Consider the following 23,395-nt stretch of genomic DNA (forward strand, 5'->3'; position numbering starts at 1 on the left):
AGCACATAACACCAGTTATTGGTTGTTCCTCCATCCAGGCTGAGAACTAAGGAAGACTGTGATTCAGAAGTTGTTGCTCCTAAACTTTGGAACTCTCTTCCATTAGATTTAAGATGTGTGAGACAAGTGGACATTTTTAAAAAGCTTCTTAAAACATATCTATTAACCTGTTTTCTGAAAAGTACTGGATACTGTATGGTATGCTTTATCCTTATTTAATATCGTAATGTGCTTCAGTTATTATCTTTTTCTTGTTTTATTTTAATTGTAAAGCACTTTGTGACATTTGTTCTTCAAAAGTGCCATTTAAATAAAATGTACTCACTGACTGAAAACTCAACACAGATTCAGATCTCAGAGTTCATGTGAGACGCTGCTCAGAACAAAACTGTCTGAAGACGTTTTCTTTTATTCTGATTTTCACACAAAACAAAAGCACAAACAAAAGAAAACTGAGAAAATGTGATGAGTTATTTTAAAAAGAAATAAATACTTTCAAATACAATCTTCATTGAGTTAATATTACAGTCACTGGTTTCTGGGAGCAGATTTAATGCTTTGCTGCAGGAACTCTGCACATCTGCCATTCAGCAGGTTTAACTGAAGCTTTTTAATTCTGGAAATTCTTGTGCAATAAGCATGCTCATCACAAACAAAATGTAGAGGGACATCTTTCTCGAATGCCTTAGTTTTGCTGTTGTTGTTGTTGGTGGTGAAGACGTCAACCGGAAGTTGCTCTATTAGCGATAGATCAAATGGGCACAGCGTCACCTATGGTACTGAGACATGCTTTGTACCAGTGATTCGATTCATTCACCGCCATATATCCAAGGATAATTACCCTTGTTCGGATAAGGAGTTCATGCAGTTCTGGCGATAAAACAAGAACATCAGCCTCTTTAGTTTTTCAAACTGCTACCTGTAAGTCGTGCGAGTCGCATTAAAACCGTTATCACACAGAAACAGGTCTTATAGAGACCATCGAGAATCCAGCTGGAATGCAGTTACATCTGAATATGATTTGACTGGATTACACTGAATTGAACTGTAATCGGCTTGAACTGGTGCTTTTTGATGAAGAATAATGAATCTGTGTGAAAACATCACAATACATATGGTCAGTGTGCAGGTTTTCTAAAAAGTAATTGGGCACCAATATAGCTGCCAACCTGAAGCATCCAGGACATCATAATTAAAGCAGTTGTATGTGTCAATATAAAGGCAGTTAGATGTAGCAGATGTTATTTAGTACAGCCAAATCAGCATAGTTGCAGTCTGTGCCACTTTATTTAGTGGTTGATCCTTTGACTGTTTATAACATCAACCAGAAATGAATACACAACTGGGATATTTTAGAAAATAACATTTTAATCAGATGCATTCAGCAGTACAATAAATCAGTTTAACTGAGGCCAGCAATCACACTTTAAAGCCACTAAAGAAAGATTTCTTATCCAGTTGGTAGTGGAGCTCACTGGATGTTTCATTAAACACTGAAACAATTAAACGAGTGCTGTTGTCCCCGCTCAGCAGAGGCTTTTTATTCCTGATCGATACTCATTGGAGAATGTGTGAAGAATATTAATCTTCTAAAGGTAGACTTATAAAAACAGGTTGAAAAACTCTGTGGCAAAGTACATAATAATAATAATAATAGTAATAAAAACATGTAGTTTGTATAAAGCTGGTGCTTAGTGGGGACTTTGTATAGATGGATGTTGTGTCACGATCAATCAATAGTGAATTCAAAAGGATAGTCCTGTGTGGGTGCCGAGTCAAAGATGATGCTGTCAAACGGGTTCTCTGTCGACCAGCTGTCCACAGGAAACCACGAGTCGTACCAGGAGGTGGTTCTGTCGGGTTCAGGTGGAGGTGTGGTGGTGGTGGTTGTAGTAGTTGTAGTAGGAGTAGTTCTGAGTCTGGCTTGTAGCCTCTGCTGACGCAGCCTGCGTAAACGCATGAGTCGCAGCCGCCTGAGACGCTCTGCGTTCTGAGAGCTGGCGCGAGCTTCCACCCTCACGCCGAAGCTCGGGGCTGCCGCGGTGCTGGCTGGAGTCGTTTTCACCGCGTTCGATCTGGTGACGAGTCGAATGGGCCTGTTCCCGTTTAGCGCCATGATTCGTTTGATCCGGTCCCAGTTGGATTTGGCCAAGACGAAGCTGCAGGAAGTGGCTGCAGACTCGTAGCCCACCATACAGAGCCGCGTCTGGGCGGTATAGCCGTCAGCTTTGGCTGTCACCCTGTACTCACCGGGGTTCAGCAGCCGCCAGTAATCACCACCCACCGCTAAAATAAAATGTTTAGGTTAGGGTCTGACCAGGAAGAATCTGTCTATCAGATAACTGCATGAGTGTGCAGCATCTTTCCATCATACCCGTTTTGACGTCATGTCGTATTCCCTCTACAGATATGGTGGCATTAGGCAGTGGATTCCCCTCCACATCTCTCACCACACCCTTTATTCCTCGATGCACCTGCAAAGAGAACACCTTAAATCTCAGAGCAGGCTGAGTGGAACCTAATAAAAAACAAAAAGCGTAATTTAGACAATCCTGATGAAAACTGCTGCAATCAGTTTTCTCTTCAGCGAGAACTGACGCAATCGATTATCAGATAAATGATCCGCATGTGCTTTAGAACCATTAATCTTTTCATTTTTCAAATGTTAGCTCTTGTCCTGTACATTTTTTTTGTATGTGCTGTATATTAATTAACATTTCTTTAGGCTTAAAGAGCAAAATATAAAACAAAAATATCATCTGTAATCAAATAAGGGAGGGAAAGTGGTATTTTTACTACGCATTGTGGCTTTGATTGGTTAATTCAACAGCAAAACATTGAAATGCTGTTTAGAAAGGTCAGATACAGTAACAGATCCGTAAAGCCATGGAAAAGGTCATCTTTAAAAGGTAACAAAGACCTATAAAGGTCTGACATTTTTGGCTGCCTGTGGACTAAACTGATGTTACGTTGACATGGAAGGAAACTTTGAACTGGTCTTAATTTCTAACAAACCATCAAATTCAGCTTTATTTCACAAAACTGCTGTCGTCACGTATTTATTGGGGAGTAAGAAGCTTATTGTTTAAAGCTGAACTGTATGAGAGGAGCGGAAATGTATTTGTCCAGATCTCACTTGTTCAATGAAGGACAGCAGAGCCTCGCGGTTGTTTTCCCACTCAAGAGGAAGCTCACTCTCGTGGGGAAACTTGTCACAGCCCAAGAAGATGGAGAGCTCGAAGCAGTTGGTGTGCAGGTAGCTGAAGTCGTTCATACCTGCGGGAGAGAAGAGAAACGCCAGTTTTGAGTCGGTCAAGTGTTTTCTGTGGATGTAGATACTTTTGATTGAGTTTGTCTGAAGTCTGGAACATTAAACTGACGTCTAGTCTGGTGATATTTTAGCTTTCTTATAAAGGAAATCTCATCCTGCCGTTCCTTATCGTTCTTCAGCATCTACAGTACCACAAAAATTAGTCAGATTTCTCAATTCATGGCAGCGTTTGGTCAGTCCCACCCCATCTTGATTTCTTTGGTAAAAGTTGGGATTGAATTCTTGGAAAAACAAAGTACATAAGACCTTCCCAAATCCCTAAAAATCCTCTTGTCTGTTTTTAAGCTTCACTCAAATCTTCATGAATTCCAACTTGGTACAAAACCTCCTCCGACCTCTTTGCTTTAGCTTACTTACTGCCTACCACTGGCTTCCAGCTGGCTCTGTTGCTGATACCCTGCCCTCCAGTGATGTCATCACCATGGCAGGACCCTCGGTAGGTCTCTGTCATGGTCAGATGGCTGTGGGCGTATGACATCGCCAGCCATCGAAACATGGCGTCATCGGGAGTCTCCCTCAGAGCTCCTTCGTTCTGCCGCTGAATCCGAGCCCAGGTGTCCTCGTTCATTTCGGCATTAACTCTCCAACGACGGCTGTCGGTTAACTTAAACATCATACGGGCAGTGCAGAATTATCATGAGTGTACAACTGATTGTGGTGACATGAATTTGGTTCTTTGTTGTTCAACATCCTTACAGAAATTGGTGGGCGCTGCATGTCAAACGGATACGCCACCAGTTTTTCCCCTCCTTGCAAATTAGCTCCGAGCACGAATGGATTACGCTCCATCCAGGCAATTATAGCTTTCGTCTCAGCTGCAAGCTGAATAAGAGAGAAATGCTTAATAGTCAGCGTATTTGTACAAGTGAAAAAAGCACCTTTATGTCTGTAAATGAACTCACAGAACCGTTGAGGAAGTTTTCTGGGAGAGGGATGTGATGATTAGGCACGACACGAGGCACCCAGCCTCTGTCCTCGGCTCCCCACAGGATGCTGTTGAGATCTGGGAAATTCTGGAAGATGTCGTAACCTTCTTCAGTCCAGTGGCCCAGAGCCCAGTTTCCCATCTCCGAGCCCTGTGGGATAGGAAGAACCGTGTAAGAGAGCCATGTAGCTTTTTGGACTCGCCAAACATTTGAGAGAATTTGCGTAAGTGGTCTAAGTTGCATTTAGAAATGAGCAATTTCCAGAAGCTTTTGGGATAAGTTGGAGTCTTTAAAGAGGAGATATTTGCTTTTAATACCTTTTTGAACAATGTATTCTGTAACTGTAAAGTTAGTAGAAATGTCCCTGGTGCTTGAGTCTTGGGGGACAAAGAAGCCGACCCAAGTGTTCTCGAGTGTTCTACCTGCAGTGATGAAGGATTCTTCTCAGTTATGAGCTGAACCTTTCTCAGTGTTTGTCAGCATTTTGAAGGTTAATGCAAGTAAATGACACCAGCTAAATCAAGCACAGTTATACACGAGCTGGAGACAAGTCTCATTTTGCTTTTAGCTCATTTGAGAGCTTCATGAGTTTTGTGTAAGTTTTAATTGAAACTGCGTATAATCGACAGTATTTGAAGCTTGTTGCAGTTGACAGCTGAGGTTTAGACACAAAGTATTACATCATAATTCTGAAAAAGGACACTCACCATTTTCATCTCAGCATTTGATGCTTTTTATACTAAACAAGCTTTTTTTACATTATCTCACCTGAATGACCTTAATATCTCAAAGGCGTATTCAGTTTTTTGATCGGAGATTGTCTGAAGTGCTTCTGAGTGGTCTGTCTCTTAACTGCTGTTGACCATGGTCAGAAAGCTTAGTTTGAGTAATGAGCAAAGCTGCCAGGACAAACTTAGGCTAATTTGAAGCATCCAAAATTTCCAATATTGTTCACGTATGCCTCCTTATTGCTTCCTACATGCATCCAAATGTGCCATCATCATGCTGGGACTTCTGTTTCATCTCGTACCATCTCGAAAGCCAGCTCGTAAGCATCCGGGTTCAGTGATGGCACCAAGTGGATCCTCACTTCGTCCACCAGGCGGCGCACTCGCGGGTTGTCGTCATTGTACTCTTTGCACAGAAACTGCATCAGCAGCAAGAGGAGCTCTCGACCCAGGGCCTCATTTCCATGAAGACCAGCTGTGTAACGAAATTCAGGTTCACCTGGAAACAAAATATTGGCCAGATTCACTGACAAGAAGTTTTCACTGGAATTCTATGTCAGGGATAAAGATCCTTAGAGTACGTAGGCATGAACATTTAGCTGAGAAAAGTTTCATTTAGTGAAATTTGTTAAAATCCCCACCTGTCTCATGCTCCCCTGGGTTGTCAGAGATCTCCATGGCGTACATCTTCAGGCCTTGTGAGCTCTTACCAATGTTGTAGATCCTTGTGATGTTGGGACACTCCTCATTTATCACCTTCATCATCTGGAAAGTGGAGATGGCAGAATAAATTACATCTGGGGATTTGTTATTAGTAGAATTATGCTTACAAGCTTTGACAGTCTTCATTTTTATGTGAAAATCCGACCTGTCTCATGTCCTTGTAGTTGTGGTGTCTGAAGTCCAGGTCGTCAGAAGGGTTGACTTCATTCTCACTGTGGTAGCTGCCTGAAAGAAGCAACACGAAGTAAAAAGTAGAAAGATCAAGCATGAGCACTTGAAATGAATGATTGTACTTAATTACTTTCCACTTCTGCAGAGTCTACTTTCTGCTGTTAGATATCAGATAAAGATGTTAATGTAAATTCTGTTTATCTGCTGCTTGGGTAAAGGTGGAAACTTTTGGAAGTTATCCTGCACTGCAGTTATGTAACACTTCATTTGCACTGAGGTTGTGAGGTTCAGGTTGCGAAATAGACTCCACTGTTGGGTGAAACCACTCAGAGTCCAAGTTTGGCAAACAGCACTGTTTTCTGTTCCAGTGGAAGGTGACATATTGCTCTTTGGAATGAGAAAATTGTCACTCATAAGGTCACGAAACCTTTTACAAAAGCCTCTTAGTCTTCTTAGCTTGTGAATAATTAATGTTTAAAAGCTATGAACAGGGCTGGATTTCCAACTGGGCAAGTTTGTTGGAAACCTAGACCTCCAGAGACTCCTGAAATCCAAGGCTGTATCCTTATTATCATTTACCATAATTTTGATTAACAGCAATTTTGTTAAGAAAATATTGAAGAAATAAATTAAAGAATACCAGCCAAGATGATCTTCGATCCCCTGGTTCTACTCCACAGAAACATGAACATAATAAGATAATTAAGTTTAATTTAAAAAGTCCCTTCAATACTACCTGATGCTCAAGTTAACATAAATAAATGTCTTATTTAAACTGAGAAATAGCCCAAATCCAAAAAGATGTTGAGTTTATGATGATAGAAAACTGGCAGAACTAGAAAATATTCATATTTGGAGGTTATATAGGAGAATTTCAAGCAAAACAAACCAGACTGACAGACTGTGGTAGACTGATCAACAGTCCTAAGGCCCGAAACATCTAATGTCTCAGTTCATCATTTCAGCTCCAAAGAACTGGTCAGTTAATGGGGTCCTAAGGGTGTGCCGTTAAGTTAACTCAGGCATATGAGATTTACTCTTGATGACACATTTGGTTTGTGGTGCTCTGACGGTGTTTTCTGTGATACTGACTGGGTAGTTGGCAGGCCAGGATCTCAGCTCTCAGACACAGGCTGCCGTTCCAGCTCTGAGGCAGGATGCGGATGTACCGCGCCACCACTGGTGCAGCAAACTGACTCATCACCGGAGTGTCCTTATCCACGTTCCCATAGAACAGCTACAGGAAAGGGAATGTGTAGCTGTTATCTATTAAAGCGAAACCCCGACTGTAATTCATTTAGTTCCGTTTACACTCACCCATTCAGCGTAGCCATCGTGCAGCACAGTCCAGTCACGGCTGTCGTTACTGAAGGCCACAAAGTAGGACGACACAAAATCCTCACTGAAACGTAAATAACGGTGATTAGACAATACTCACTGACTGGAATGAGAGGACATTACCACCAGGATGAATTATTAGGACTTTAAAAGTTAAACCAGATGTAATAAGGACAATTTAGCAAGAGGCCACAATCCAGAAAAAGCCCCAATGGAAGTCTCCAGTTCTGCAGGTGGTCTGTTAATACAGGTGCTGCCAGCTTCTTTCAGTAATGACAAAATAAATGAACTCAAAGCACACAGGGTTGCAAGGAAGAAGACCTGCTGATGATCAGTTGTGCATCATTTACCAACAACACAGGTGTCACCTTTTCTTTTTCAAACCGGTCATCCAGCATGATTTCTTTAAATCTTTAATATATGCACCGCCTCATCACTGTAAGCGGTGACATACTTTTTTTATATGCCAAAACAGGGTTCGCAGCGGGCATACGCTGCAGATCTGGGACTTAAAAATAGGACTCACTGTTGCTCAGAGTTTTTTCCCTGAGTGATGACGCCAGAGAACTCCACCTCTCGCCGGGCATCGACCTGAAACCAGTGGTCTCTCTCTTCAGGCTCAGCACACCATGCACCGCCGTACAAATCGTCCTCTTTATCAGAGCTCTGCACACAGATTTTTGCATCCATAAGTGGAAACAGGTAAGTGTTTTCTTTATGAATCGCTGGGCTTAAGTAACCACAGTGTGTTTGTCTCATGTTTCATCTTGAAGCATCTGATGTTTCTCTGTTTAAGTTTAACTTAGTGAAGCTGTCTCATTCGCTGTACCAGACAGAAGTGTTTTTAGGGTTGTGGGAAGTTTTGTTTTCGAAGGGCTCATCTTTTTTTTTTTTTTATTTCCGTGGCTCCAGTGTGAGGTAACACACTTTGTTTAGATACTTTGTTTGTGGACTATACCTGCATGTTAAGACGTCCTCTTTGAGCCGCGAAGCCATGATGAGACTGAGAGGAAGCCAGCAGCTGGTCATCTTCAACCCGGTGAGACTCCAAGCCCAAAGGAGGACAGTCTGAGGAAAAACAAAACACACACAAACAGGATCTGTTTGCCAAATGTCCTGGAATCACCCTGAGAAAGAGACGCTGAAAGAGGCTGCGGTGGTTTGATATAAGTATGTGCTAAGTCTTTAAAAGTAAAACAAGCAAACAGAAAAATAAACTATTTTACAAATCTTTAAAACTCACTTTTTGGTTCAGGTGGCACTGACATCTGCTTCAGTCTTTCGTTTTCCTCTTCCTCCCACTTCTTCCTCAGACGCTCAGCTTTCAGATAATAACGAGAAAACAATATGTGTTGTGATGGTAAATTTTATGTCTCAGGACTGACAGACTCTCCAATCCACATTAACCATTTGTATCACCCAGACACACTAATTGTTTTAAACTATTTACCTCTTAATTAACACTCAGACAAGATAATTGTTTTAACCTCCTGTTTCTTAATTATCATCAAATAATGTTTTCACGTTGACCTTCGCCTCCAGGTCAGCCGCCACCACACAAAATGCTTCCATATGTGTTTGTGCAGACCGAGCTCTTTTGCACTCATGCATTTCTTATGTTCTTTACCAAGAATCTGAATCAATTTGTAACCTTTGAAAATGGATTCCACAGAAGATTTTTCACCCTGTCACACTGAGCATAAAATGTTTGAGACTTAGTTCTCAGATTTGTCTTTTCAGCCACCTCCCCCCTGCCTCTTCATATTAAAATCACACATCTGGTCTCTTGATCTGTATAACTTTTCACAAACTGACAGCAGTAACTGGAATTCCTTTTTTGATTTCTGATTTACTCCCCGCATTAGCAAATTTGGTTCATTCCACACATTTTTTCCCCTGTAAATTGAGAGTAAAAGTCTCGTAGTAGTTTACTGCTTGATATGGTTCTCAGATGTGAGCCCAGTCACTTCAGGTCAGGTCTGTGAGCATCATTTATGTGTGGAAGAGTATGACATCAATATGCACTTTGTGAAGAAAGCAAACAGGTGAGTGAACCTTGGCTCTGGACGCTGGACGTTACTTTGATAAGTAGACATTGTTGCAGATGAAAACAACGACATTCGGCGGGATAATACACCCCGTTGCATTTTTCAGTTATGGTTTAAAAAACTGGACAAAACTTCAAGGGGTTGATTTACCCTCCAAATCCCTTATATTCCTGTTCAAGCATTTGTTGGATACGTGAAGACCTCAAAATTTAAAGAACCTGCTATTGTCTTGGTGCCCGACACCATTGGACCTCATCAAGTGTTTTTTTTTTTTTAAAGAACTCTCCATTACAAGCACTGTTTAGGACAGTGCATCCAAATCCTGGTCCTCAAGGCACACGTCCTGCATGTTTTCCATGTTTTCCTGCTCTAACACACCTGTTTCAAATGAATGATCAGAACTTAAAGAGCTGAAGAACCGACCCATTTATTTGAATCAGGTGTTGTTGGAGCAGGAAACCATACAGGAGAGTGTTTCTTGAAGACTAGGGTTGGGGAACACTGGTTTAGGTCAGCATAAAAAACCTAAAATCTTAGTTCCCAGTAAGAGATTGAAATGGGAGTCAATGACCAGCTTAGTCTCACCAAAAAACATGTTATAAGTACATTAGTTCACATGTCCAAAAAGTTAAAATGTCACAATCCATTGTAAGAACTGGTTCCAACGTGATTCCAATGCATTGCTGGGTATCATCTATGTCACGTGACTACATCAGTGACCAATGACTGCTCCATAACATCTCAAAATAGCGATCTCTTATTTGAAAGTCGTCAGATTCCCTTCCGCCGTCCCTTTCTTCCTCCCTAAAGGTGTTTTTGGCCAACTCAAAAGTATTTTCCGTTAACATTGTCATATAACTTCATCACAGAGCATCACGAATCGAGAAGTTTAAAATCACTGTACATTGTATATAGTATAAATCATACCCCACTGCACTGTTACATGGACAGTATATTTTCCTAGTAATTATCACAATCTGCACCACTGTACATCCTCTATAATTATACTTACCATAAATTTATAGCCCACTGTACATACCTGTAGCAACAGGCATTCCGGCGCACAAATAGATTATATACTCGCACTTCCGTGTGTATGTACCATTCTACAATTACTGCTTATGTATTTGTGGTTGGTTGCAATATGCATTTTGTTACCTGTACCCATGACATGTGCAATGACAAAGTTGACAATAAACTACTGTGTGTGGAGAGAAAACTCCATATCATTAGACTTTTTTCTTTATTCCTCCCATAATTTCCAGAAAAGTAAAGTAAAATACCCTTTTCTGCCTTTTCCTTCCGCGCTCTCTCTTCCTCTTCTTCTTGTTTCTTAGCTGCCACTGCTGCCACTGTGCACAGAAAGTCAGACAGAGAAGGTAATTCATCTCATGCTACAATCAAGACCTGAAACACACGTGATCAAAAATGCTTGTTCAGATGCTGATGGGAAACAGACGTACAGTCAGTGTAGTCGTATTCTTCATACCAAGGACCAAGATATGGGACGGTGGGGACTTCCTCTGAGAAAGAAACATATATATGATTATATTGTCTACTTCTTAATTCCATTATGACTCATCAACCAGGCACAAAGTCATAGTTGTCACCACAAGTAAGTGGTCAGGGACTTTTTTCCTTAAATTCAGTTGTTAAGTAAAATGATTCTTATTTTAAAAACATAGCAAGTGTTTTTTTTATATTGAAATTAAACCAGGATTAGTCTCGAGGCATCATTGAAATGAATTATTTCCCTGTAGTCAAATATACTCTTATATGTATTTGTAGTTCTAAAATAATGCAACATTGTTGGAACAAAGTCAAATAAATATTTGTGCTTCTGAGTTGTCAGATTACAGTGAATATACTCAAACCCTTTAAACCCATGCTGCAACAATTCAAAACGTTTTCAACTTTATTGATTCCATTTTCACAAAATGATCTGAAAGGTATTTGGAAATCTACTAAAAACTATTGTAGAGGTGTAAAAAAAATCTGAAAGTTTGAGAATTTCGATGTATCTAAAAACTCAAGTTGTTATGCATGTACAGTGGAGAAGAAATAGTTCAGATTTTGTTCCATTTGTCTGGTCATCAATTAAACTTATGCAAATTAGAGGCATTACCCATTAGAACTTGTCTGTAGAGCCCAGCTAAATCCTTGATTTATGTCCTTCCACTGAAGCAGTGTTCAGGTGTCACTCGGGTGGACTTCATTCATTCATCAGAGGCTTATTCAACTACATCATTCTCCCACTGATGTTTACATGTTTTTGTGTTTCATGTTTTAAGCCGATCGATGACTATGTGGTGTTTTAATGTTAGGAAACATCAGAACTACAGGCAAAATAGTCAGAATTAGAAATGGTATCACTGTTGGACTGAAGGTTTCTTTAGGGCAGTGCAGGGAGGTAAAATACTTTGAGGAAACTGGATCATTTGGATTCAAAGCAGGATCAGGCAGACCATGAACCCACCACAGAGCTCTCAAGTCTGAAGAAGACAAAAGGAGCGCTGGCTGTCACGGACATTTCTCCACAGTCAGCTGACGCACTGAACATTTATTGAATAAGCCAAACACTCCCAACATGTGGAGGAAGCTCTTTGGAACATTGTTCCATCATGATGCAATAACAGAGGTCTTCAAGTCAGAAACAACAGCCGGTGTCCATGAAGCTGTCTTTAAGGCAAACTGGATCTCTATTGAATTTTAAAATATATTTCAAACATTTTAAATGGTTTGTCCCCTTAGTCCTATAACTTTGCCCTCATGGCCTCTGGTGGTCATGGGAGCAAAAATCTAAATAGTGTCCATCAGCAAGATGATGGTGTACTAGACAGAATGTGTGGTTATTGACTAAACCTAACCAGGAAGTGACAAAAGTACTTTAGTAATGTGTTGTGCTATTCACTGAATCCAGAGGTGAACAGTTACATATATTGCAGTCAAACTTACATTGGAAACACTTGAGAATGACGCTTGCTAAGATGTTGAAAGGCTCATACATATTATATGTCCCTCCTCCCACTTGTAGGGGTGACAGGTTCGAGGACATTTCGAGGCTTTTGGGGTAATTTAGATATCACTAGAAGACCACTACTCCATGAATATGTAAAGGGGAACCTTTCCCTTGCAAAACCAAGAAAGCAGAGCCAAAGAAATGAATTGGAATTTAACATAATTCAGAACAGGAGCATCCTTGTTTATGGCCTCAGATATTTTTTATCTTCCTTGCTGTATACAATAACTTGAAAATGAAAGCCTGAAATAATCACAACTTCACATTGTGTAATAGAGCAGTACCTGGTATGTACATGATGACCTCAGTTGTTGTGACTTCATTTTGGCGTTCAGGCACCTTTTCTGTGAAGAACATGATGTGGTTATCACAGATATGCGATTGATTTTTTTCTAAAAATCCCTCATATTAAACAAGATACACCTTTTATTCTTATTAGAACTGACATGAGATCAGGCCATAAACACATACATGTCTACGTCTCACGCACACACCTCACAGTGTTACATGTGGACCCATGAGGAGGATCCAACAGAATGAATGAAACTTTAGTGGTTGTTGGATGCTGTTTCCACTTTGGACCCTTAATCTTAATTACTTAGCACCTGGACTTGCAACAAAACATTTTTACTGACTGAGAATAGAATTTGTTTACCCAATGATCATTTGAAGACTCCAAAAGTTGTTTGTGGAGAGTCGCCTGGACCACTTCATTTAAAAAAATGACACTGTAGAGCTCACATAATTCATATTATCATCAACTTTAAGGCAGCAATTTACCCCAACAGTAAAACTCAACCTCTTACCAACTGTGTCTATAAAGTTGAGGGTTTCTAACGCTTTGATAGAAACGTAAGAACAGTTTCTTTCTTAAAAAGTTTAATTCATCCATTGAGTTCATATGTATCAGGAGCCACATATACTTTAACTTTCCTATATCTCAATGGCAGGGTGAAAGAGTTTATACCCTTTGTTGTTTACTCAGCAGTTTGACTTTGTTTCTTGTTGGAAATTGAAATAATAAACCTGTTTTATAGAGAAAAGCCATGTTTTGCTTCCTCTGAGGGTGCATGTTTTTCTCAACACGCAACCCTCCAATTTCAAAGCCCTCACAATCCACTGAAACCTCAGAGCTTTGTTATAAAAGGCTTCATGAAAGCTAAAGCTTTGAATTAGAAACCAAAGTCATGCACACCGAAAACCCAACACTGACCAGAGAAAAAGGATGCAGACTGTGGCGAAAGTGCCTTAAAGTTTAAAACCACTGAAGGCCCACAGGCACTAACTCCAAAACACCTCTGTGTTCAATCAAGTCTTGCTCTCAAATGTTGAACTTCTCTCATTAAAAACTAAGTCAACACATGGTGTTATTAGCGGAGTTTGCACCTCCTAAAACGTATGATTTTGGTCCCGCCAGAAATAATTAAGCAATTTTTCCAATCATCTCTCAACAAGCCCTGTTCCATCCAACCCTCCAGTCCAGATATGATCATTGTCAACTTTAAAAATAACCCAATGGTCAATAGCACCAGCATGAAAACATCCATCATGTTTCAGATGATGTGATGTATTTATAGTGCAGTAAACATCTTCTCAGCACTGGTTTAATCTGCAGTTGTTTCACTTAGTCAGCTGACTTTGTATTTGGTTGTTGACTTTTTCCTTTTTGGAAACACTGATAGTTGAGACTGATCTAAAACATTTAATCTATGAAAACTGTGTCACTTACAAACTATCCATTCCAAAGCTAATGTAAGATTAATGTAAGATTTAACTGCTTTAAGATTACTTTTCATGTTATTGAGAAATAAACATATTCATTGTTGATGTTAATGACTGTTTTTAATCTGTAAAATGATCCATCCATCATCTGCCACTTATCCGGGGGTCGGGTCGCGGGGGCAGCAGCTTGAGCAGAGAAACCCAGACGTCTCTGTCCCCGGCCACTTCCTCCAGCTCCTCCGGGGGGACCCCGAGGCGTTCCCAGGCCAGCCGAGAGACATAGTCTCTCCAACGTGTCCTGGGTCTCCCCCGGGGTCTCCTCCCAGTGGGACGTGCCCGGAACACCTCCCCAGGGAGGCGCCCAGGGGGCATCCTAACCAGATGCCAGAGCCACCTCATCTGACTCCTCTCAATGCGGAGGAGCAGCGGTTCTACTCCGAGCCCCTCCCGGATGACTGAGCTTCTCACCCTATCTCTAAGGGAGAGCCCAGACACCCTGCGGAGGAAACCCATTTCGGCCGCTTGTATTCGCGATCTTGTTCTTTCGGTCACTACCCACAACTCGTGACCATAGGTGAGGATGGGAACGTAGATTGACCAGTAAGTAGAGAGCTTCGCCTTCTGGCTCAGCTCCCTCTTCACAACGACGGGTCGGTGCAGAGCCCGCAACACTGCAGACGCCGCACCGATCCGCCCGTCAATCTCCCGCTCCATTCGTCCCTCACTCGTGAACAAGACCCCGAGATACTTGAACTCCTCCACTTGGGGAAGGATCTCATTCCCGACCCAGGGAGAGCATTCCACCATTTTCCGGCTGAGAACCATAGTCTCGGATTTGGAGGTGCTGATTCCCATCCCGGCCGCTTCACACTCGGCTGCGAATCGCTCCAGTGAGAGCTGAAGGTCACGACCTGACGACGCTAACAGAACCACATCATCTGCAAAAAGCAGAGACCCGATTCTGAGGTCGCCAAATCGGACACCCTCAACGCCCTGGCTCCGCCTAGAAATTCTGTCCATAAGAGTTAGGAACAGAATCGGTGACAAAGGGCAGCCCTGACGGAGTCCAACTCTCACCGGAAACGTATCCGACTTACTGCCGGCAATGCGGACCAAACTCTGGCACCGGTCATACAGAGACCGAACGGCCCCTATCAAGGGGTCCGGCACTCCATATTCCCGGAGCATCCCCCACAGGACTCCACGAGTGACACGGTCGAACGCTTTCTCCAAGTCCACAAAACACATGTAGACTGGTTGGGGGAACTCCCATGCACCCTCCAGGATCCTGCCGAGGGTATAGAGCTGGTCCACTGTTCCACGGCCAGGACGAAAGCCACACTGCATCTCCTGAATCCGAGGCTCAATTATCCGAAGGATCCTCCTCTCCAATACCCCCGAATAGACCTTACCAGGGAGGCTGAGGAGTGTGATACCCCTATAGTTGGAACACACCCTCCGGTCCCCCTTTTTAAAGAGGGGGACCACCACCCCAATCTGCCAGTCCAGAGACACTGCCCCCGATATCCACGCGATGCTGCAGAGGCGTGTCAGCCAAGACAGCCCTACAACATCCAGAGCCTTGAGAAACTCAGGACGGACCTCATCCACCCCCGGGGCCTTGCCACCAAGGAGCTTTTTGACCACCTCGGCAACCTCAGCCCCAGAAATGGGAGGCCCCGTCTCCGAGCTCTCCGACTCTGCCTCTTCCGAGCACGTGTTGGTAGGATTGAGGAGTTCCTCGAAGTACTCCCCCCACCGACTCACAACATCCCTAGTTGAGGTCAGCAAAGCCCCGTCCCCACTGTAAACAGTGTTGACTGTGAGCCGCTTCCCCCCCCTGAGACGGCGGATGGTGGACCAGAATCTCTTCGAGGCCGTCCGGAAATCGTTCTCCATGGTCTCACCGAACTCCTCCCAGGCCCGAGTTTTTGCCTCAGCAACCGCCGAAGCCGCGGCCCGTCTGGCCTGTCGGTACCTATCAGCTGCTTCCAGGGTCCCACTGGCCAAAAAGGTTCGATAGGACTCCTTCTTCAGCTTGACGGCTTCCCTCACCACTGGTGTCCACCAGCAGGTTCGAGGGTTGCCGCCACGACAGGCACCGACCACCTTACGGCCACAACTCCGATCAGCTGCCTCGGCAATGGAGTCACGGAACATGGCCCATTCGGACTCAATGTCCCCCACCTCCCCCGGGATATGGTTGAAGCTCTGCCGGAGGTGGGAGTTAAAGCTCCTTCTGACGGGGGATTCTGACAAACGCTCCCAGCAGACCCTCACAATACGTTTGGGCCTGCCAGGTCTGATCGGCATCCTCCCCCACCAGCGGAGCCAACTCACCACCAGGTGGTGATCAGTTGACAGCTCCGCCCCTCTCTTCACCCGAGTGTCCAGGACATACGGCCGCAAGTCCGATGATACAACCACAAAGTCGATCATCGAACTGCGGCCAAGGGTGTCCTGGTGCCAAGTGCACATATGGACACCCTTATGTCTGAACATGGTGTTCGTTATGGACAGTCCATGACCGGCACAGAAGTCCAACAACATAACACCACTCTGGTTCAGATCGGGGGGGCCGTTCCTCCCAATCACACCCCTCCAGGTCTCACTGTCATTGCCCACGTGAGCATTGAAGTCCCCCAGCAGAACGAGGGAGTCTCCGGTAGGAGCATTCTCCAGTGCCTCCCCCAGAGACTCCAAAAAGGGTGGGTACTCTGAACTGCTGTTTGGCGCATAGGCACAAACAACAGTCAGGACTCGTCCCCCCACCCGAAGGCGGAGGGAGGCTACCCTCTCGTTCACTGGGGTAAACCCCAATGTACTGGCACACAGCCGGGGGGCAATAAGTATGCCCACACCTGCTCTGCGCCTCTCACCACGGGCAACTCCAGAGTGGAAGAGAGTCCAACCCCTCTCAAGAGGACTGGTTCCAGAGCCCAAGCCGTGCGTCGAGGTGAGTTCGACTATATCTAGCCGGAACCGCTCAGCCTCGCGCACCAGCTCCGGCTCCTTCCCCAACAGAGAGGTAACATTCCACGTCCCAAGAGCTAGCTTCAGTAGCCGAGGATCAGACCGCCAAGGCCTCTGCCTTCGGCTGCTACCCAGCTCACATCGCACCCGACCCCCTTGGCCCCTCCCACGGGTGGTGAGCCCGTCGGAAGGGGGACCCACGTCATCATTTCGGGCTATGCCCGACCGAGCCCCATGGGCACAGGCCCGGCCACCAGGCGCCCGCTGCCGGGCCCCACCCCCGGGCCTGGCTCCGGGGGGAGGCCCCGGTGTCCCATATCCGGGCAAGGGATCACGAGGTCCAAATTTTTTTGTTCATCATAAGGAGTCTTTTGAGCTGTTCTTTGTCTGGTCCCTCATCTAGGATCTGTTTGCCTTGGGTGACCCTACCAGGGGCTTAAAGCCCCGGGCAACATAGCTCCCAGAGTCATTGGGGCACGCAAACTCCCCCACCACGATAAGGTGACAGCTCAGGGGGGAGGTAAAATGATTTGGGGGTTTTACCCAAAGATTGGTTTACTCACGCTATTGTTTTTTTTAATCTTATAAGTCAACATTACAGCAGTTCAGTCTCCAGTGAGTCTTACCCAGGCCTGGCTCAACAGGCTCCTCTGGGGTCACAGGTTGAATCACTGTAAAGATCAAGATGAAGAGTTAAAAATTATGAACTCTTTCCCATGAAATCAGTATGGGCAGAGACGGACTGTAATGGTGCCATTGCCAAAAGAATGTGAATGTTGTACCTCTCATTTCCCTCCAAGATAAAACCATGAGTGTAAAGGGTTCTTACATGTGTCCAAGTCCAGCTCAATAAGCAGTTTCTCTTCCTCCTCTTCCAGAAAAGGACGTCGGATATCTGGCTGCGCTGTGGTTGTTATCTTTGGTTTCTTTGTGGGTTTGGGCGCCTTTGGCTTCTTTGTCGGTTTTGGTTGTTTAGGCTTCTTGGTGGGTTTCGGGGCTTTTGGCTTCTTGGTCGGCTTTGGAGCCTTCTGTTTCTTTGCTTTGGCTTCTTTCTCCGCTGCCTTCTTTGCCCTGGCTTCAGAAAGACAAAAAATTCAGTTAACTCTGTTGAAAGAGACACCAAGTGCAATTGTATAGCTTCTTTAAACATTTTTATTGTGGTGTTTCATGAACTTTAACTGCAGAATGTTTCTCTTTGTTTTTTTATAGTCAGTTGTCAGATGTTTTTACAACAACCATTAATCTGCACCATAAAACATGTTCAAACTGAAGCTCCGACAGATACTGCGAAGTCAGATGGTCTTACTGGTTCAGAGTACCACTTTAAAAAATGTGAAACCCACAACACCAAAATCAAATGTAAGTCTGACCCCTCCATGTCTGGAAAACACGCCAACAGCACACTGTCACAAGAGGAAGAATCCACCCAGCTTGTTCATTTGTTTGGGCTTGGGACCTAGCCAGTTGACTACTCATAGTTGAAATCTTTTCCAGTAACTAATTATCTCTGCAGTGAATGTACTTTTCAGTGAGAATAACACATAACTTGTTTGTAACTACACAGAGCTTAAATACGCCTTTTAACCTTGGTGAGGTTCTACAAAGTGCTTTACAGTGTGTTTCTCATTCATTATTTCCCATTGTGCTTCTTATCTTATGCATGCATACCATTTCTTTCAAACACATCAATGAGATCACTAAACTTCTGTAGAAAAAATTTTGTTTATTTGCTTTCTGCCTTAGGTGGCCAACAGCTCTGCAGTGCCTGCAGGCATCTGTAACATGTGTTGCCCTAACAGGCCAATTATATGTAGGCAAATTTGTCCATGGGGGACACCTATCCGTCAACATCTACAGTACAGAAAGTGGAATGAGTTGCATTTACATTTACATTTTGCCACTCAAATTCTTGAAAGGAAATCTCCAGTTTGAGATATTTATAGTTGAAATGTTACAGCCTTTTCAGCCTGACGTGACATTTGTGTTGCATTAATTTTTCCAAGATACATGAGACGTGAACATGTTATTAAAGGATCTGCATTAGGCTGGTTTAAGTCATATTTATCTGATATATTTCAGTTTGTTCTTGTAAACAAAGAATCTTCCTTGCACACCAAAGTAAGTCATGGAGTTCCACAGGGTTCTGTACCTGGACCGATTCATTTCACTTTATACATGCTTCCATTAGGTAACATTATTAGACAGCATGGCATAAATTCCCTTTGCTATGCTGATGATACTCAGCTGTAATTATGTATGATGAAACCAATAGGTTGGTCTGACTGCAAGTATGTCTTAAAGACATAAAGACCTGGATGAACTTTCTGCTTCTAAATTAAAACAAAACTGAAATTGTTGCCTTTGGACCCAAATGTTTCAGGGAGAAAATGTCCAGCTATATAGTTACTCTAGATGGTATTTCCTTGGCTTCTAGTATTGCAGTGAGGAACCTTGGAGTTATTTTTGACCAGGATCTGTCCTTTGACACACACATAAAACAGGTTTCTCGGGCGACCTTCTTTCACCTTCGTAATTTTGCCAAAATCAGGAACATCCTGACTCAGGGTGATGCAGAAAAACTGCTCCATGCATTTGTTACTTCAAGATTGGACTACTGTGATTCTTTATTATTGGGCTGTCCCACATATTCTCTGAAAAGCCTCCAGCTGATCCAAAATGCTTCAGCCAGAGTTCTGATTAGAACTAACAACAGAGATCATATTTCTCAAACTGCAGGTTTACTTGTGGTTCCCAGAGTTTCTCAAAGTAGAATGGGAGGCAGAGCCTTCAGTTATCAGGGCCCTCTCTATGGAACCAGCTACCAGTTTGGGTTCAGGAAGAAGACACCCTCTCTACCTTTAAGATTAGGCTTAAAACTTTCCCTTTTGATAAAGCTTATAGTTAGGGATGGCTCAGGTGACCCTGAAAGATCTTATAGTTATGCTGCTATAGGCCTACACTGCAGGGGGACCTCCCATGATGCACCTCTCCTTCCTCTGCTCTCTTTACTCTCCATGTACATGTGACATTATTGTTGTCATTAATTTGTGTTTCAAATTTAACTGAACTGGATAAACTGAATGAGCTTATATTGTCTTAAAAAGGTTGGGACAGAGGTAAAAAAGGCTGAAAAAATAAGTGGTACTAAAAAGAAAAAAGCTGCAGGAACATATTGCTAACTAAGTTAAGTGCCAACAGGTAAGTGTTTTGTACCTATAATTCAAGATTTTAAAGCAGCCCAGACTTCTCCTCCTCATGAAAAAAAGAAATAGAACAAAACGGGGAATCAGCTGAGTCGTCAAGTCACTATGACATCAGCCTTTTAGGTAAGTCGCTACATTTTTATGTTGTGTCCACAGCAAATGGCCAACCTTTTACGTGTAAAGATATGAAGGTTGACGGACAGATGTGTGCAATCTGAGAACCTCCAGACTTAAACTGTGTTGATCTGAGGTCCACTTAGCGATGCAGAGGTGTTCAGTTCCACCCTCTCAAAAGTCTAATGACAAACTGCTTATAAACAGGGGGAGTTACATGTAATATTACAGAGAAAAGATCTTTCAAAGCCCAGCTTCATTATATAACCACCATTAGACTCCTACACAGGTACAGGCAGCTGCTTGTTTTCCTCTAGACATGTTTCCTAATGTTCCACTGGTATTTAAACACAACAGTCCCATGCAGTTGACCCATTACTCATCATCTGAGTGCTGAGTTGCCATTTTTTTCCTTTCCTGTTCGTCAACTGCTGTTGGACATTATGTAAAAATGTAAATCCAAACAATTCTGCAATTATTTCGAAAAAATCCAAACAAGCTGAAGCAGTTCATACACAACATATGAAATTTTGAAAACTGGGAAATTTTTATAATTTGAAAAAAAAATGCCTTCACCTTAAAATCTGATAATTAAGCATGTGGACCAAAAATATAAATACATTTCAAGTTTCCTCAGTCAAATTGTTGCTGGGCTCAGTGTCTTTGCTAAACAAGATGTGTGGAGGTGACAGATGATCCGAGTTCAGTTGGATACCAGCTGGACAAAGCCTGGCGAACACATCAGAGCGGTTCCAGACTCACTGCACGCCAGCTGGTTCATAATATTTGAATAACATTTTTCTGTTCATTGTAATCTACTATGCTGATACATTCCATGCCTAATAATCATTTAGTGCACTTACACCTTATCAAAAGCAGCCGTTCACTGGCAGTGAACATTGCAACAGAAAGAACAAATTACATTTCCCTTTACCTTTTAGGCTTCGTGAACAAATATTGTACAGATATGATCAAAAATATATCATAGAATAGTGATGGGAGCTGTTTGACCATATTCTGTGAATTTATAACCATTGATGGTTCCTTAGATCAGAACTATTGCCTCATGTGACAGGCTGTGTTGTTTTTACAGTAAACTAACGACTAAAACTGTATCTAAATATAAAAGTAGAACTCCAGCTTCAATGAAAAGGTTAGTTTTGGATTATACTAACTATTAACTTGTTTGTTTGGGAACTCCAAATGGTTTAATTTATCCAATAAATGTTGCCAAAAGTAATAGCAGATAACATAATCTGAGGCCTTGATAGACCATGCAAAACTGTGCAGAAAAGGCACCAATTGATATCCACACTCCAAGTTTTCCCAGGCAAAGCATCCAACTACAAGCTATGAGCATAAACGTACAGCTGATGAAGATTTTGCACGCTCAGCAGAGCCTTCGCTGCAGAAAAAAAGAAGAATTTCAGAGATTAAATTTTTTTTAACTGTGGTCTATTATATAACTCCAATTCGCCACAAATTAAAAACTCAGCTGCCAAGTTTGTGGTTTTGCTTCCTCAGTGGAAAGTCAGAACATGAATGCTTTTGCATCAGTGCTACTGAAAGTTGGCCCTCATTAATCCTCTCTGCTCTTTTATGGAAACTCGTAGTGGAAACATTTCTGCCTTTGCTCATGCTTTTTGTTTTCCACAGCTGTGCCTTCCTTGTGGACTCTGTCGCGACAGACACTCATTTTTCTGATCATTGTGCTTCTCAATAACAAGCTCCTAAAACTTTTTGTGTTGTGCACACGCAACTCTAATCCCAAGCAGGTCGTGTAAGCAGCGGCTGCTTGATGAGTCTGCCAAGAAAATGTCAGACCACCAGCTGAATCACTGCAAGCTTCTAAACTGTCTTCTCTAAATCACTGAGATTCTTTCACCAAAACAAATCCTGCAACAAAAGAGAATCTCTGTGCACTTTCAAAGTTGGAGGCATTTTTCTTTCACTTCACAAACTGAATGGTTTCCTGCCTCAGAGATTGATTGCAGCCTTTCCTGTCAGTTACTCCTGTGTGTTTTGGCTGCAAGTGTGTGAGAGCTCAGAGAGCAAAGGAGAGGCCAGGAAAGGTCAAGAAAACTCCAAATCCTTTTCATTTGTCTCAGAAGCTCCTTCTTACCTGCCTCAATTTCCTCAGGGGTTTTCTTTTTCTTTGGTTTTGTCTTCTCCTCCTCTACCGCTCCAGCTGGATCGTCTGACATTTCAGCATCTTCTTCACCTCCTTGTCTTCTGTGTTTGATCAGTCCTCGGGCTTCTCTCACCTGAGTCGGGTGCCTGGAGAGTTGTTTCTCCTCCATGTCTTCTTGAGCACAGACCAGGACGCAACACAGGGCCACCCCGACCCAGACGACCAGCACCTCAGGCCTCATTTCTACAATGAAAACCCAACAAGGATGAAACAGACCAGATGCACTCCAGGAAAAGCACAAAATCTGAAACTAGCTGTAAAAATAACTCAACATCTGACCAGCAGATGCAGATGCGACTGTCTGCTGTCTCCAAGATATTTCAAGATGAAGACATGAAAGGGATGAGTTTGTTAAGATCTGAAGAGCTTCCTCTTTGCTGTGAGAGTCAGCACGAACAGATGAGGAAAACGCTGAGAGGTGGAGGTTTCAAAGCAGCCTGCTGGCCCTGCTGGAGTGGAGGAAATGCATCTGTCTGGAGCGGCAGCAGCAGTAGAGCAACACACCTCCCACCTTCTTCTTTCTCCTCCTCCCTATACTCTTTAGTCACATCTCTCCCTTATGGCCCTTCACCCCCTTTTTCCCCTCACCCATCTCCGAGCAGAGGGGAGGAGCATCTGCCTCATGACATTCCTGTGAAGGAGGGGGAGAGAAGGCAAGAAAGAAGTTTAGGAAAGGCATTTTTCAGTTGTTCACAGGACAACAGAAAATCACTATACTACAAGTTTATGGTAATTACAGTCAGACAATTAAATGACTGGGTCTAAGTTTAAGAGATGAAGTGATTTAAAACAGGCTGAGACTCAGCACTGAACTGATCAAAACCGTCTGCTCATCTGCTGACAGAAACACGTAAGAATGTGAAGTAATAAAAAATGTGTGAATGTGTGAGTGAAATTGTCACTTTTGA

The 23,395-nt window shown here is 43.0% G+C and overlaps 1 protein-coding gene across 1 annotated transcript; it reads right to left on the reverse strand.

Moving 5' to 3' along the window:
* Positions 1-1,348: 1,348 nt before the first annotated feature.
* On the reverse strand, positions 1,349-23,012 carry aebp1a (AE binding protein 1a). Its single transcript, XM_072371952.1, has 20 exons — positions 22,419-23,012; positions 17,809-18,054; positions 17,606-17,650; positions 12,569-12,628; positions 10,729-10,788; positions 10,549-10,608; positions 8,461-8,538; positions 8,176-8,285; positions 7,744-7,883; positions 7,197-7,281; positions 6,972-7,116; positions 5,854-5,933; positions 5,627-5,750; positions 5,288-5,484; positions 4,234-4,407; positions 4,028-4,153; positions 3,689-3,935; positions 3,137-3,276; positions 2,375-2,474; positions 1,349-2,286 (listed from the first exon to the last, which is right to left on the reverse strand). Exons 1-20 carry the CDS (start codon positions 22,666-22,668, stop codon positions 1,730-1,732), a joined length of 3,024 nt encoding a protein of 1,007 aa, XP_072228053.1. The 5' UTR covers positions 22,669-23,012; the 3' UTR covers positions 1,349-1,729.
* Between the last annotated feature and the right edge of the window lie 383 nt (positions 23,013-23,395).

This window comes from Leuresthes tenuis, unplaced genomic scaffold, assembly GCF_036924035.1.
Source record: "Leuresthes tenuis unplaced genomic scaffold, fLeuTen1.0.hap1 SCAF_19, whole genome shotgun sequence".
In the NCBI taxonomy this organism is placed as follows: domain Eukaryota; kingdom Metazoa; phylum Chordata; class Actinopteri; order Atheriniformes; family Atherinopsidae; genus Leuresthes; species Leuresthes tenuis.

Bases quoted from the DNA above. Each gene is read 5' to 3' on its own strand.
- aebp1a (XM_072371952.1), bottom strand. From the start codon at position 22,668: ATGAGGCCTGAGGTGCTGGTCGTCTGGGTCGGGGTGGCCCTGTGTTGC. The intron at 5,751-5,853 runs GTCGGATTTTCA...TCCACTTTCCAG, and splicing joins ACTACAAGGACATGAGACAG to ATGATGAAGGTGATAAATGA. The intron at 2,475-3,136 runs GTGAGATCTGGA...TTCTCTTTGCAG, and splicing joins TGCTGTCCTTCATTGAACAA to GTGCATCGAGGAATAAAGGG.